The sequence below is a fragment of the Antedon bifida genome, chromosome 1 (genome assembly GCF_963402885.1).
Source record: "Antedon bifida chromosome 1, ecAntBifi1.1, whole genome shotgun sequence".
Classification (NCBI taxonomy): domain Eukaryota; kingdom Metazoa; phylum Echinodermata; class Crinoidea; order Comatulida; family Antedonidae; genus Antedon; species Antedon bifida.
The window spans coordinates 3,886,455-3,904,093 of NC_136226.1; the positions used below are offsets into that span (position 1 = coordinate 3,886,455).

Genomic DNA, 17,639 nt, shown 5'->3' on the forward strand with positions numbered 1-17,639 from the left:
TTAATATTCTGATAGGTGTACCATTTTACTGTAAAATCCTTACTGGAACAACTTCTAGCATTAACAAATCAAAATTGTAAATTGAACTTACACACGATGTACATTTTAGAGTAGAAGGCGATTGCCGATAGAATACAAAAGTGAAAGTCAGCTGAAAAGCAACTAATCTAATCGGATAATAGAATCACGGAGGAATAAACTCCTCCATATTATCAGTCCTCCATAACAAAAGATCAGATTGCTGGAATTGTCTTTATAACCTATTGTTCTATTGTTCAAAAGCATGGATTTTGTTATCAATTACGTCATCACTCTTTAAACGTTGTTGACCAAACGCTTTTGTATCAGCTTCGTTCATTACAAGGCATAAAAACAAAATGAAAAGTATCAACAATAAAATTTAAATCTCAAATAAATAAGAAGCGAATTATAAGTAAAATGAAATAGTAAAAACTAAATAATCTTACAGAACAATTACTTAACCTTTGTGATGGAGTTAATGTCATTATCTATTTATTACCATTACTTTTGTTGTCAATATTATTAAATATTTTAAAATATAAAGAGAATATTATTATCATTATTAAAAATATAATTGGCAAATAATATTATTACAGTATACTGTTATATTAAAATAGATGCAACTGTTATATATTATTATTTGGTTATAATGAAGTTATGGCTTGGGGGTTATGATGCTTGGCTACCAATCCAATGGTCATGGATTCGAGTCCTGTCCTGCTTCTAATGTTAGACTTGTATTTATACTTGTGTATAATGTGAGCAAGATTGCCAGCTTTTTAAAGAAGGATAGTGAATGAATTCGCTTATGGTTGTTCTTGGTAATTCTAGTAAAGAAAAGAAGAGTAGCCGTATTCATCACGCGTAGTGAGACATTTTCCCTAAATACAAAGTATTTCACTTTTTCTTTATTCCATAATGACAAAATGATGACCACAGGAATGTTTAACGGCCAAAAATTATTAGGAAACTGAAGAAATGTTAGTGAGTTCTAGTTTAAAACAAGGCCAACAGCCATAAGTCGCGTGCTCTCAGAAAAAAATGAACTTTCAAAAAAGTAATGTACTTTAAAACTTTTCTGTACATCAAAACAGTTCAAAAAGTACAGAAAAGCGATAAAACGCATAGTGATACCGGACCGACAGACAGACCGACAGAGCGACAGACAGACCGACATAGTGAACTATAGAGTCGCGTCCACGCGACTAAAAACAACATTGTTTTCATGGATTAAAATGGAGAAATAATATTTCTCCGTGCATTTACTATCTTACTTGTAGGGTCCACAATAAAAACATCTTCTGATTTACAGAAATTATATATTATTTAAATATGTTCGTACACATTTTTTTCGTTATGAATAGGCTATCTTTTATCAAAACTATACTGTATTACCATTGTTTTTTTGGTAGAAAATAACTACCCGGGACATGGGACAATAACCACCCAGGACAATAACCACCCGGAACAATAATAATTATTCGGATAACGATCGTCAAACCCGGTTTCGAGAGAAACCTGTTTTTTATGTTCTATAAATATTACCATCGGTTCCGAATAATCGTTATTTGAATTGATAACAAATACAATTTGTACGCGTGTAATCGCATATTATCAGTGGTTGAACTGAATTTAATGATTAGGTTACAGACTAACAGATAAGGCACTTTTTTATTTATTTATTTTTTCAATTTATCAACAAATAAGTTCTAACCAAGTATAAGCACTTTAATCTGTATTCATTTTTGTCAGCGAAAAAAAAAAGAAATCTTTTTGCAAACGAATTTTTGTACTTTGATCAATTTATCCATCGCCTCTTATTGGTCTTATCGTGGTTAAATGTGTTCCATATTTATACAGGCGTAGGCCTACCGCGTATATAAAGCCATTGAAAAAAAACAACAATGCAATGTAATTACACATCATTTATTTAAGCTTTCGATTGATGCAATTTAATACAATAATTACTCAATTGTTGCACTATTGCAATATTGTAATAAACGCTACAGGCCTATACATTTTAAAAGTATAATTGTTTGTACTGTATTTATTCACGATTTAATATAATATAATAGACTAAACAATCATGAACAATTAGGTGATATAGTATTGATATTAATTTACTCAGTATTCTTCCCGAAGCAGGTTTTTCCAACTCATAAAACAATGGTATAGGCCTATAAAAAAGTATACATATATACACTTACCTAGTTGTGGTAGGTTAGGCCTAGCCATTTAAAAACATTGACCAAGAGCATTCGAAGTCTATTTTTGTCAATTGGATAGACAAGTACAATAATTATGACATTTGTTTGCTAAATTAGTTATGTCATCTTATGTATATCAATAATTTGGTACTTTGCTTATATTGTCTGGAATTGATATATATTGAGAGAACACTGTGAACTGTATTTAGAAAATTATAAAAGTAAATTAGTGAAGCTTGTATGACATATTGTCCTCATTGAACCTCCAAAACAATCTAATACGTTTAACTTTCAATCGGGTTTCTGCAGAACGATCGGTTTGAACTGTATTGTTGCAGCCGGAGTTTCTTCTATCTACGTTGTCTAGCCTATATCTATTATCAGTTAATCAGGAATTCATCAAGAATCATACACATGATACACTACCTAATCGATTTAAGTTAAACTGCATAATTCATCTCCTGCAGTTTTTTAAAAAAGCAATTGAATAGTTGATTTTATGGCAGCGTTATCATCATGAACATAACGAAAAAGCTTAAAACGATTGAGTTCCAACCAGGAAGACGTACTGATGCTGCAGAACAAGCATCACATCCACATGGATACATGGCGTTAGCAGTAGCTATGGCAGACTGGGCCTGTACTATCTCCTTTGACGTTATCTGGTCTACATCACATTTGAAGTTGTCGGGATATTTGGTGCTGTTCCATTTGTCGATGCACGCTTGTAATATTATCATTTCGTTGCTGTTCATGTTCCTGTCATTTTTCTCGGTGTAATAGTTATCGTCAGTATATGGCACTGTAGATGGTGCTCTATCGTTGAAAGTTCCGGATCTACCTACCATTGTAAAATCCTTTTGTATACAATATCCAGATGCCACTATGTGACTACTCTCTTCTGGACAAATACCATAAATGTGTTTGTAGGCCCTAGCGTGATTGGTTTTGACTTTACATATTTGTTCCCGTTCTATGTCATCTAACAAAACAAAATGAAATATGCCTGTTTGGTTGTTAATGTTTACTTTGTCGTCCTTGTAAAGCGTGAATCCCATATAGACTTTGGTCTTTGAAAGCGGTTTTGATGCCTTGTATGACGAAGACGAATTCAACCATTTAACCTCAATATTACTGTAGTTGGAGTCACTACTTTCGATTTCGCTATTGTTCCAATTTAGATCTCGTTTGTCTCTAATTGCATCATAGTCATTGAACAGTTCTGGTCCAAACCTTTTCACTACAAGCCCTTGAACACGCACTACACTAACGAGAAAAATTAGGTATAGCCAAGTCATGTTGGCTGTAGTATGTTTCAATTATGTAGCTCTTACTTGCTAGTATCGTATTGTGGTGAGCAAGTAAAGGTGTTTGCATTTTATACACCATAGATAATCACATGATTGCGAGGCGCTCTCGTCGTAAGCAAGCACCTCTTAATGACAGCAGTCTCCGCCCTCGCATCCACTATTTACATTACGCCAAACACTTAAAATCTATATTTTTAAACCGAACGAAGTATGGCGCAATATTATTTTGAAAAGATTATTGCTCATCGAAACTATTATTTTGAAAGGGTTATTGCTTATCGTAAATGTGTTCGTGTTTTTGGTTTGCTTGTTTTGATGTAGGCCCTAACAAGATTAATTTTGTTACTGTATTAACCATTTTATGCATTAAATCAACAGTTATTTGTTACCAACGGTACTGTTTCTACTGCGTATATTCTCTCTAAATCAACATCATAGCAACATAATGTCTTCTGTCTGCCAATAAGGCTGATAATTGGAAAATAACAGTTAACAATATGGTTGATCATTGCCAGCGGCATAGTCTAGTCTGACCGACCTCTTGAGACATTCATCTTAATGTTGGCAGTGATGTTGTTGAAGACATTGCTCAATTTATACAGATCAATATTCTCAGTAGTATGGCTGAAGAAAGAAGTTTGAAACAAAAACAATTATTGTTGAATAAAACGATCTGCGGGCCGTCAGGTACCATTACATTAGATAGTTTTCACTTTAAAAAAAATCAACCATAAGGCCTACGTAAAACAAAACGAGTGAACTGTTACCCTTAATCAATTTTAAAATCGGTAGAATTTAAGAAAAGATTACATTTCGCGGACTAAACTTTTTTTATAATTTAGTTTGATGGGTTACTGATAAGTAGGCAAGTATAACTTCACGGTGAACACACTTCTATTGTTAATGTTAATCTTAATTTATTTGTATAGCGCGTTCCACAAACAATGTCTTAATGCGCTTTAGTGAAGTGGGGTGAAAGAAAAAAAACCAAACAAACAAATTAACCAAGACAACAGAAGTTGTGCAGTACAGGAAGTTACCATGCTATTTATTTAGTGATTATTTAAACATCAATGAATGTTACAACCCCAGCAAACAATTCCGGTTAATCATTACAATGTCCAGACATGTATACACTTAATATGGTTCCCCCTAAGGCAAATGTAAAAATAATGAGGACTTCAATCACATATTCCAGCGCTCATGGAATTATCTACCGCAAGAAGTTAAAGAATCATCCATTTATTTAAATTTTAAATCAAATTGTAAAAAAATATTTAAAGATAAATCCTCACTATTTTAACATTTTGTGAACAGTTTTATTTGTATTTTAGAAATTGTCTTTTAAAACTATTTTATTGCCATTGTTTAAAGTAACCATCCATGCTTAGGTCAATTACAAATTTGTAGACCATTTTAGAAAAGATTACGTTTCGCGGACTAAACTTTTTTTATAATTTTGTTTGGTAAATACGCTAAAATCTGTAATCACATTTAAAACTAAACTCAAAACTCATCTCTTCAGAGAAGCATAATCACACGCTACTACTTGCACAGATCTTGGAAAACACAGCGCTTTGAAACCTTTGTCTCTTGCGCTTTATAAATGTTATTTATTATTATTATAAGTAAGCAAGTATAATTTTACGGTAAACAAACTCCTACTGTTAATGTTAATTTATTTGTATAGCGCGTTCACAAACAATGTGAAGTAGGGTGAAAAAAAACCAAACAAACAAATTAACCAAGACAACAGAAGTTGTGCAGTACAGGAAGTTACCATGCTATTTATTTAGTGATTATTTAAACATCACGCAATGAATGTTACAGCCTCAGTAAACAATTCTTGCTAATCATTACAACGTCCAGACATTTTTATATGATATGGCTTTATTGAATTATCTAATCTCGTGTGTTTAAAGTACTGTACTTATAATGTTTTTCATTGACTTGATCGCAGCCGAATGGTCTAGCTTTATGGACTAATGAAAAGGAACACAATAACCTTTATACGTAATACACAAAGTAAATTATGAAGCTTATATTGTCCTCATTGGACCAAAACAATCTAAAATGCATTCAAACTTTCAATCGGCAACACATTGGTTTCTGCAGGACAAGCGGTTTGAACTGTATTACAGCCGGGGTTTCTTCTTAAACTTAAAACGATTGAATTCCAAACAGGAAGACGTGTGGCTGCAGAAGAAGTTTGAAACCAAAACAATTGTTGAATAAAACGATCTGCGGGCCGTCAGGTACCATTATATTAGATAGTTTTCACTTTAAAAAAAATCAACAATAAGGCCTACATAAAACAAAACGAGTGAACTGTCACCGTTAATCAATTTTAAAATCGGTAGAATTTGAGGAAAGTTTTTTTTTTATAATTTAGTTTGATGGTTTACTGATAAACTCCTACTGTTAATGTTAATCTTAATTTATTTGTATATAGCGCGTTCACAAACAATGTTGTCGCAATGCGCTTTAGTGAGGTAGGGTGAAAGAAAGAAAAAAAACAAACACATTAACAAAGACAACAGAAGCTGTGGAGTACAGGAAGTTACCATGCTATTTATTTAGTAATTATTTAAACATCACGCAATGAATGTTACAACCTCAGCAAACAACGTCCAGGCATTTTTATATGATGTGGATTTATTGAATTATCTAATCTCGTGTTTAAAGTACTTAAAATGTTTGTCATTGACTTTATAGCAGCCAAATGGTCTAGCTTTATGGCCTAATGAAAATGAACCAAATAACATTTATACGCAATACATTACGCCAAACTTGCAGTGACGTTTTTAATAAGTGTAATAAGTCTAAAGCTTGGTTTGCACTAGAATTTAAGGACTTGCGCAATCACAAACGTTTAATTCACTTGCGTTGTGTGCACTAGCTTTCAACGCCAAATGTCAACTCATTTGCGCTGCGCTTACGTTGCTGCAACTTAGGTATAGGTATACTTATAATATTTTGACATTATAATTATAGAAAAGGCCTATGTATTTATTTCTCTATGGATGGAATGGAATCTACTTTAGCAAATTCTTCTACCGCTCCTAGATAAACGTAATATTAATATCATTCCTAATACAGTATACTGTTTTTAGTTTAAACATTTAAACAGTACTAACATGTGACGAACATGTGAAGCACTTAATTAGAAACAATCTCACGCGTTTTCCAAAGTTGGCATTGAAATTTGGAAATTATTATTCGTTTTTTGTTTTTCCAGAAGCGGATGTTTTTCACTAATAATTTCGTCTTTTTCTTCATTCTTTTTCTTCGTTTTCTCATCAAATTGTGCGTAAATAGAACCGAATTTTAAATGAATAAATCTGTTGAAAGAAAATGTTAATTGGCAAAAAAATATAAACAAATATGAGTAGCCTAAGGTTTTCATTTAGTAACATCCCAAAAAATTAAAGATTTCATTTTTATTTCAGCATTTCTAGACTACGCAGCAGTTGATTTCCGAATGAAATCGAAGGTGCATAATGAGCGGCGGTGTGTAAGAAAACTTCAACAAGTCAAAATTATAAAATTGGGATAAAAAGCGAAGTCAGTCAGTTGGCATATGAATAGTGTTCTATCGTGGTGAAATCGTCATATCAGCCTTACGCGAGTCTCTTTGTCAATGTTGTCCGTATAAAAGGCCTGCCTTCGGGCGGTAGGTGAGCAAACAAATCATGCTACTATTATAGCTGCGATTTCCATCGTGTGTGTCTGCTGATCTGTTCGATTCGCATGAGTGCTCATGAACGACGTCATGACTCATTCACTGAGTTCTGATTGGTTACGAAAGTTTTGAGGAACTACAGAATTCGGCGCAGAAAGGGATTTGGAAGATGAAAATATACATTACGCATGCATAAAAGTTGATGCTTTTGATTCACCGAGTGGAAAACAGACTTTAGATAGGTCGGAAATAAAAGCAACTTCCCACTTATTTGTACATGCAATATTATTAGGAAATGTACTTACATTACCAGAAGCGTTGTAACCAGTGAAAGTCCGGTGAATGTGTACCAAATCATACTTGGAAGATATTGAACGGTAGCTGAATATATAGTGCCAATCCAAATGGGTCCAAGAACAAAACCCAAATTATCAGATAAACCAATAAGGGCAAATATTGCACCTGTATAATTGTAGATTCCACATAGAAAACAACGTAAAGTAACTGTATAAAGTATCGCTTTCACATCGCCTAAGCTTAGTTCCCACTAGGACGCAACGCAAGCGAGTTGACCAATGACAGTTCGGTTAACCCATCGCTTTGATTGGTCAAATTAAGTTGGGCTTACGTTTTTGCGTTGCATCCTAGTAGAACCAAGCTTTATTAAAACTCAAGTGTCTCACCATACAAAACACTGGTGTGAGTAAACTCCGGAGATGCTAGGCGATATGAAAGGGGTAAAGGGGTAAACTAAACATGTACAATTCGGACAAATATGATTTTCATTTTCATACTTATTTATTACTGAATGTTATACATACAATTTCAATTAACTAACCTCGCTCATTTTGTTCTACAAACTTCGATAAGCGTGCTTCAATAATGGCTTTTGGTAGAACCATTAAAACTGCTAACGGTATCGCTAAATGAATTGCAAATAATATTTTTTAATTATTTTTTTTCAATAATTTATTTCTATATAAGCCCAACAGAACTATTAATAGGGAGCTTTCGATTTTTCGACGACCTAGCATCGACCAAAACCTATACGCATTGTTGGTCGTCGTCTGGTTTGGGCCTAGCCTAGAATCCGACAAAATGAGGAATCCGAACGTTCGGAACCAGGGAAAAGTGAGACTCATCCCCTGTCCAAACTAGTTTTCCTATCGCGAAAGCTCCCTAATTATGATATTAACAAGGACGAAATGGTTATAACGAAAAGAGCAGTTGATAGAATAGGAAGAACTCATTTACAATACCAATGAAATTTGATGATGTTTTTGATAACTTTGTCCGAAATCAAAGATAAAATCAGTTAACATACCTATATAGACGATGTCATCGGTCGCTGTGGCAAGAACTAAGGACGATAAGATGGCAGAAGTCGAACCTATGTAGAACAATGCGTAGTCTCCAGCATTGCAGAATTTCTTCAGTGCTTTTGTAATAAACAGCATTCCTATCATAGTTAAATATAAAAATGTAAGCACTCAGAAACCGAGTGAAGTACTTGGCAAAACATTGCCATAGAGGGCGCATGTTGATATTTCAGCCCGTGTTAAAAGAATACACATATTTTTTTTGAATTTCAATAGGCATGTTTTTTAAGTATATAACTATTTACACCGAAATATTCAGAATGATATCGTGCTAACAAACAAAGCAAGTACTATACTTAGCAAAATTCTATTTTGCCAAATAACAATCTACTTGCATTGTTCGAACATTTCAATAATAACATGAATTGGCTGATATTCTAACCGATCGGACACACAGTCACAACTTACCAATTGCAGTTGACATGTAATATAAAAAACTAAAATATCCGGCAGCTTTGATTGTCAAGTACAATGGTGGACCAATAACGTACAGTTGGATTCCATAGAAAATAAAATTGACCGTGATAGAATTCATAACTCGAGCTACCATCCAGAGAGACACTAACTTGCGACGGTTATTTCGATTATTTGTTATGACATCGACTATATCTCTCACCACATTCTTAAGTGAAAATGTTTCATCTCTTTGGTCAACATCAACACTCTCCTTCATCAAACACGTAATGTATAAAATTGAAGATAATAGTAGAACTATCGCGAATACAAACGGTTGAAGAAATCCAGCTTCCTCTATCCAAAACGAGAAACATAACTGCCCTAAACAAACTCCAAGAAAGGTTATTCCAAGAAGAATTGACATACGAATTGTTATCTGTTCTGACGTACAAGTGTCAGCAATATAAGAAGAAGCACCGGATCGCTGTAAAATTGTGTTACCAGTCAAACCAATTGCCAGATTACCGATAAAAAGGTACGGAACCGGCAGTTCGAGTAAGTATACACAAGTAAAAGAAACGGATGTCACTAAAAGACCGACCGCCGGTACAATTAAAGTGATTTTCCTGCCGACACGATCACTCCATGTTGATATGTATAGAACAACAAACAACGCTGGTAAAGACTGACAAAGCAGAAAAACTGTAGTCCATTCGGCGGTTAATACTTGAACATAGTCTTCTTCTACAAGATCCGAACTAGAGTTTAGCGCAGAACTAACATTTAGATTTAACTGAATAATATATTTTGTGAAGACCACTCCTTGTACAGAAAGAAGCGCGAAAATAGCGTATGCGATAAATACAGTAGTTTCAACTGGTGCAGACGTAAATGCCATTCTATCAATGGCTGAGGAGTGATCTTACGGCGAATATGTGAGAATCTCTGTATTATTCCGCTGCTCGATAAGAGCTTACAGGCTTACCATGTTTAATAATGCAATAATATTAGGAAACCTACTGACTTTATAACTACAGTACTATCTTTTTTATTTAAATCTCGGAATCTTCCGTATATGGTCAAGACACAATGTTGTTTCTAAAAACCAATCGTTTAGATTAGAAAAACAATATAATTACGCCTACGCATACAATTGAAACATGCAATATTTCACATTTCAGTATTACGTTTTCATACCAAAAATTAGGCTCAGTTAGTGTGACATTTTACTATTTACTATCCTATATACAAAACTGAGAACATTATTCTTTCGCATTATGCTTGTACATTACGAGTTATTTAGGAGATAATACACACAACATGTCTTGAGAAAGTGGTGGTGACTATTTCGTTGAAAGATTCAGCGCCCTTACAGATGTCAGACAACAATATTGATCAGGTAATAAATGTTTCTTGAAACCGTACGTTCGATTAAAATAAATCATTCTCGCGACACATTAACCCAAATATCTTATTTAATTGATTAAACATACGTTTTGTATTTCTGTAGATAATATAATTTTTTTTTAAATTTACGTAACGGATAAAAACAATTTGATATAAAAATAAAATAGACAACGCTATATATAATGAGGATGAAATAGAGACAACGAGAACAATACAAACTAGACTTTTCTAAAATATTGTGGAGAGAACGGAAACAAAAGTGGAAAAAAAAACAACCCAAAAATACTACATGAAATGAACGAGTACTTGCTCGAGTGAGAGGTAGTGGAGGAAGAGTGTGAAATGAATCTGCCAGAGGATAAATAAAATTGGAGTTTTTTTTTGGTTAACTATACAGTACTACCTTTATTTATTCAATGTTTCTTAAATAATAATGACCGAATTTGTATGCATTTTCCACCTCTTTTTCGTTATTTTATGTTTTTTTGTTCGCCTTTATTAATACTAATTTGAAGGGTTAACTGCAATAAATATGGCATCGAGTGTTTATTTATTTAAAATGTCAATAGACATGTTTTGTAAGTATACAACTATTTACACCAAAATATTTAGAATTATAACTTGAAAAGTGTAGGTGCTACCGTGCTAACAAATAAACAAAGCAAGTACTATACTAATAGCAACATTCTATTTTGCCAAGTAACAATCTAGTTTGGCAAATTTATTCGAATAATAACGTAAATTGGCTGATATTCTTACTTACCAATTGTATTTGACATATAAAATAGAAAACTAAAATATCCGGCAGCTTTGATTGTCATGTGCAATGGTGGACCAATAACGTACAGTTGGATTCCATGGAAAAGAGAATTGATCGTGATAGAATTCAGAACTCGAGCTGCCATCCAGAGAGACACTAACTTGCGACGGTTATTTCGATTACTTGTTATGACATCGACTATATCTCTCACCACATGCTTAAGTGAAAATGTTTCACCTTTTTGGTCAACATCAACACTCTCCTTCATCAAACACGTAATGTAGAAAATTGAAAACAACAGTAGAACTATCGCGAATAGAAACGGTTGAAGAAATCCAGCTTTCTCTATCCAAAACGAGAAACATAACTGCCCTAAACAAACTCCAAGAAAGGTTATTCCAAGAAGAATTGACATACGAATTGTTATCTGTTCTGACGTACAAGTGTCACCGATGTAAGAAGAAGCACCGGATCGCTGTAAAATTGTGTTACCAGTCAAACCAATTGCCAAATTACCGATAAAAAGGTACGGAACCGGCAGTTCGAGTAAGTATACACAAGTAAAAGAAACGGATGACACTAAAAGACCGACCGCCGGTACAATTAAAGTGATTTTCCTGCCGACACGATCACTCCATGTTGATATGTATAGAATAACAAACAACGCTGGTAAAGACTGACAAAGCAGAAAAACTGTAGTCCATTCGGCGGTTAATACTTGAACATAGTCTTCTTCTACAAGATCCGAACTAGAGTTTAGCGCAGAACTAACATTTAGATTTAACTGAATAATATATTTTGTGAAGACCACTCCTTGTACAGAAAGAAGCGCGAAAATAGCGTATGCGATAAATACAGTAGTTTCAACTGGTGCAGACGTAAATGCCATTCTATCAATGGCTGAGGAGTGATCTTACGGCGAATATGTGAGAATCTCTGTATTATTTCGCTGCTCGATAAGAGCCTACTGTCAGGCCTACTGACTGAATTCGAAATCAGCAATAATATTAGGAAACCTACTGAATTTATAACTACAGTACTTTTTAAACCCGGAATCAACAATATGGTCTAATCTTCTATATCTATATATGGTAAAGACACAATATTGTTTCTAAAAAACATTCATTTAGATTAGAATAAAAATGTAATTACGCCTACATATGTTTTCAAACACATTTTTGCATTTCGGTATAAGACAGTTCTGGCTTTGTTATCGCCTAATGAAACACAGACTATTTCTATTTATGACTATTTCAATATATGATTTAGCGCCCTCGTATACTTTTCCGGTATTCTCGGACAGCGTTAATTGGAGGACCAAACTTAAAGCCTTGGCTTAATGTGTCCTCCTCACACAATTGTATTTATTAATTTATGTTTCTGTTCATATTATATTATATTGTGTGAAACAATAAACTTGAAACTTGAAATTGATTTTAGTCTAGAAATCGCTTTTAAATGTTTCTAGAAACCGTATGTTATATTAGAATACATCATTATCGCGTCTAAATTAACCTAATTATCTTATTTAATTGATCAACCAACCATATGTTTTGTATTTTTGTTGATAATGTTTTTGAAATGTACGTGAAAAAAAATTAAATAGAAAATGCTACGGGGTGACATGAACAAACGGTAATCTTCTGAAAACTGGTGGAGAGGACGGAAAAAAAATAAATGGAGGGAGAGTAAGTGTGGAATAAATTTTGCAGAAAGTTGAACTAAGGCAAGATATGAACTCGTAACCGTCCTTTGATCTTTTGTCTGCCTGTGACAAATACCAACAGTACGGTACTTTATAATATGTACATATTCTCCGCGGCGCGCGTTGTCTGTTAAGCGTGGTTCCCACTAGCGACGTAACGTAACGCAACCGACGCAACGTAAGAAAATATCCTTCAATTAATTTGTTTTCCCCCGCCTGCGTGAAATCAAGCCTGCGATGTTTGCAGCACTATTGCGTCGTCGGTTCCCACTTGTGATTACGCAATACAGCACTTTGCGTCAATACGTCGCTGCGTTACGTTGCGTTGCGTTCTAGTGGGAACCACGCTTTACGGGGCGTGGAACTGATCGTGTCGCAGCCACAGATAAAACCTTTGATCTCTGATACTCAGCATCATATTGTTAGATTGCGTTGGTTGAACTGCAATGAATCAGGCAGAAATTTGAAATTGTTTTTTTGTTTGTTTTTTTAAATCCCAAAAACTTATCACCCAATCGTAGGCTACAAATGATACGGTCTCGACAAATAAGGACCCCAAGGCCCAAAATAACAGTATAATATAGCATGGTTTATAATTATACGTATTGCATACAAAAATAATCATAGCCCTACGCTTACTGTTATCTATACATCAACCGCCCGCCACCACACATGATTTTCAGTAATAATAATACCTCGCTTCTGATTCGCTAAATTTTGCGCAGGGTTACCCTAATTCAATTTCGTAACCCGCTTTCGGCTCTTTATTTGTGTAATGTCAGAGTGTCGCAGATTGACGCAATAACTTGCTGTCTTAGCTTCGTGAGACCAGATACCAAAAATAACTTGTCGTGCATTTCACAAGAAGATCATGCCGTGGAATAGATGATAAGACTCTGCCCTGGTATGTAACATTGGATAGTACCGTCTAATTCTATTTACACCTAGCAATTGGCAGCAGCGAGACTGGAGGCGTTATTTCAAACGTCACTTTTCTTCTTTTTACTAATGAAGTAAGAGAAATCAGTGAAATGTAAAAAGTAGAGACGAATGGAAGCTTAAATTGGATTGCATTTATCTGATAATTGCATTAATCAGGAAGAAATTTGATGCTGTGATTTATGAAATGTTTCTGGACGCGCGCGCAATAAAAAATCGTCTGGGTCATTTTCAGACGACGTCGTAGCAATAGCAAGGTAAGAACACGAATTTATATAATTGTTTAAGCATTTCATTAACAGAAAATTAATCGATGAAACTTATTCTGATCAGAATAATGTTGTATTTTATATTTTATCTGTCGGAGAGTTGCGGTGTTGTTTTTTAATGATGTCTCGAAGACTAAAAGGAAGACAAAGGAGAAAACTGCATGAGCCTGAGATGACGTAACGTTCTGAGGAATCAAGCTGAAACAGTGTAATTAAGTTTTAATGTATATATTTATTTAGTTTAAACACTACTTAGGCACCACGACCCCCTGCGAACTTAAGACGACTTCAATTTGGAAATGCGCACACGCTCGCAGTAACCGCACCGTGCTATACACGTCTTCTAAAAACAAAAAGTAGGCGGCCAAATTTTAAAGGCAATATATAATAATAGCATTCACTGAAACCCACAAAATATATGCTACAATTCAAATTGGTGTTTATCTAGTAAAAATACTGTATAATATTTGTATACGCATAATAATATTAATAATTAATAGGCCTATAATCTATACTACTGTTTACTAAAGTTTTAAATTAAATCACAGTACCCACGAAAGCGGACGTGGGAGAAGGGAGAGGTTGAACGGAGAAGTAAAGGAGAAATAGCTAAAGGTTATGTGATCATAATAACCAATATGGTAATTTATTGCCAGAGTTACGTCACTGATTCATTTTATTCAGGGCTCTTCCGTAAATGCATCGCCAGCCCACTACACGTACATTAAAAGCAATCTATCGACCAAATCCGAATCTCCTTTGTGCTGAGAAGCTTTACTAGACAAGGACCCAGAGAGTATATTATTATATACCATAAGTTAGGCTGTATCTTTATCATAGGGGGTAAGCCCGTGTATCTGTGCGCTAACCTAAAGCTGAACTTATTCCCACCAAGATACTCCTTTCGCCCACCACGTAGTTACATTTCAAAGTCATAACTACAAAGTAGTCGGCAAGAACAGAATTCCTACCCCATCATGCCAAACTACAATATACCTATCTATAAAATTCCTATGGTCTCGACCTCTGCATGCAATTGCAACGATATTCATTTCGGCGTGGTTTTGAATTGTTTGAACGCAATTGTGCTGTGCGCAGCTGAATAATCATAGACTATTGCTAGAGCAGTTTTAAGCATTTCTGTCGGATATCAAAACGAGCAACACTGCTCTTAATACAAGAGCGTTTACTACGCCAGATGAGAACAAAGCTAAAGTGACTGACACATCTACCACAGTAGCATTAAGATGTCAATTTAATATTAAAACCATAAGCGAACAATTTGATTGTAAATTTAAGCCTTGTAATTAATCTGCAAAATCAATAATACGGGTATAAAATTTCTAACACTGATCGTGGACGTGATGGTATATCGTTGATAACATCATTAGCGCCAGGATTGGCTTGATCTGATGGAATATCACTTTCAATTCGTCACTGACATACCATTTTTAATTTTGTTAGATGAAGTTAGGAGTGTAACGTAACGTAAAGTATGGTTTAATTTGTTTGATGTTCACAAGCCCTTGACTAATCATCATTGTACAAGAGCGTAACTAAATTTATTGGATTTGGAGTTTCTAACTAACTCGGGGGTACTAACCCCCAAAAGAAGCTTGTTAACAAACGAACTGTTTGCGGGTCTAGAATGCGGCTCTGTTGCCTGTACTAAATTGAAAGTTGTCGGTTGAACAGTTTACGTACAGGCGCGTTTGAATTGTGATGAACATCATGTGCGTGTGCTGAATGCACGCGTACAGCAATTGTCATAACAATTTAAATGTTTGTACGCGTGCGTTTAAATGCTGATGTAATGTGCGTCGATAGTGTCTCTCCGTGCATTGAAGACGAAGACTATTAGTAAGAATTGTTTACTTTCTTTGCTCGTGTTACAATAAAACACTTTTATAACGGCAGATACGATTCATAAATGCCATTTTATTTCAGAACCATCTCCTAAAACTTTTAAAGCTTTGTTTGAAACATCAATTGTCAGCGATGAACGAGCAATCGAGAAACGTACAGTTATGCTAAAATAATGACTATTTCCACTCATCCCAGCACTTAATACGAATCGTTTCATCATTTTATAGACGCTTTACCAATACTTGTTTACGAATTTCTATAATGAAGACGGTAATTAAAGGCCATGACCTCAAATTATGCGCACATTTTATATCGTCATAGAATCAGCAAACAATATGGCAACTGAAAACCAAATGGAGTGATTGCTGCGAAAACATTGAGTGATTGTTGAAACTAAGTTTTTTTTTATACTATACAATCCTTTGACAATTCTAATTTGTGTTAACGAGTGTTAGACCTAGAAATACATGTTACGTTAGCAATCCAGCTCCATTTAGGACTATACTAGGCCTAAAGTAAAAGATATTTTACAAGTGATATGTTTCATCATTATTTTAACTTTAACGCGCGCGTTGAAAGACTGATAATAGTACAGCTTTTGTACGCGCGTGTGTAAAGACTGATAACAATAGTACGGATATTGTACGCGCGCGTTCAAAGACTGATAAATAATAGTACGGCTTTTGTACGCGCGCGTCAAATCTATGTCTTTCGTGTGTATCACCATGGAGTTGACGGTACTTTATCGGACGTTGACGATCGTTGATGCGTCTGATAAACGGTCTATTGAGGAGTCATCAATGCAGTTAGTAGCAATAATGGAGTTTCATTTTAGATTATAATCAACATAACTCGGTATGTAAAAAATAGCATATCAACTGGACCCCTTCTGTTCGGCAATTTGCTGCATCTAGACGATGTTTTCTTTAGCGATGTTCGACAGCAAAAATACGGTTATATCTCGATAGACATACCAAGAAACACGAGACTTTAATCATATTAAAACAATTCATATACCGATTTGACGTTCTCTATTGATGAAACCACAAAGGGACAAAAAGTTGATGCTGTACCACTTTCAGTAATATTTAAAGGCAATCGTAATCTGCGCATGCTCACATGTCTCTGCGCGTACGCAGAATGGCTGGGTAGAGCCCTAGTTGCGTGTCATAAAGCTCCCTGTTGCGAAAGCAAGCCACAGACTGTGATGGCTGTCGATCAATTTTTATAGTTAATGTGTTAAGAAAAAGTTAAAATATGATATCATTTTAACAAGTAATAAAAAACATGTGACGGTAGATTGTGATATGTTTCCAGGGTAAAATATCTTCGCCTGAGTGTAATCTATACAAGTATACAGGTACCTATCATTTACAATTAGGTCGCTATGTTATTACTATTACTATTACAACGAAATTTATTTTGGTGAATTTCAGAAGAACATTTTAAGTAAATTGGCAGTAGGTTTATGATGTTGTTTGGCTATTTCATTGAATTTAGGTATTTCGGAAGGGCTGGTATCTTCTATTCCCCTTAAATATTTGAGTTCATTCTGTTCATATGCGCTATAGTCTTGAGTAAAGTATTGTACATTATTATGCTGTATTATCATTTTGTCCAGTATCATACAGCATCACATGTAGTGGCTGTATCATGGAAGGTGAAATACTAGGGTCTGTGATACAAGCGTTAGGCCTA

The 17,639-nt window shown here is 34.6% G+C and overlaps 1 protein-coding gene across 1 annotated transcript; it reads right to left on the reverse strand.

Moving 5' to 3' along the window:
* Nucleotides 1-6,118: 6,118 nt before the first annotated feature.
* On the reverse strand, nt 6,119-12,051 carry LOC144840810 (proton-coupled folate transporter-like). The gene is made up of 5 exons (XM_078696884.1): nt 11,166-12,051; nt 8,545-8,679; nt 8,059-8,142; nt 7,526-7,682; nt 6,119-6,879 (listed from the first exon to the last, which is right to left on the reverse strand). Exons 1-5 carry the CDS (start codon nt 12,049-12,051, stop codon nt 6,714-6,716), a joined length of 1,428 nt encoding a protein of 475 aa, XP_078553010.1. The 3' UTR covers nt 6,119-6,713.
* Nucleotides 12,052-17,639: the final 5,588 nt, after the last annotated feature.

Excerpts from the sequence above, each read along its gene's own strand:
- LOC144840810 (XM_078696884.1), bottom strand. The coding sequence starts at position 12,051 with ATGGCATTTACGTCTGCACCAGTTGAAACTACTGTATTTATCGCATAC. Across the intron at positions 8,680-11,165 it reads TTATATGTCAAATACAATTG|GAATGCTGTTTATTACAAAA; the intron begins GTAAGTAAGAAT and ends TAACTATGATAG. Across the intron at positions 6,880-7,525 it reads GTTACAACGCTTCTGGTAAT|ATTTATTCATTTAAAATTCG; the intron begins GTAAGTACATTT and ends TTCTTTCAACAG.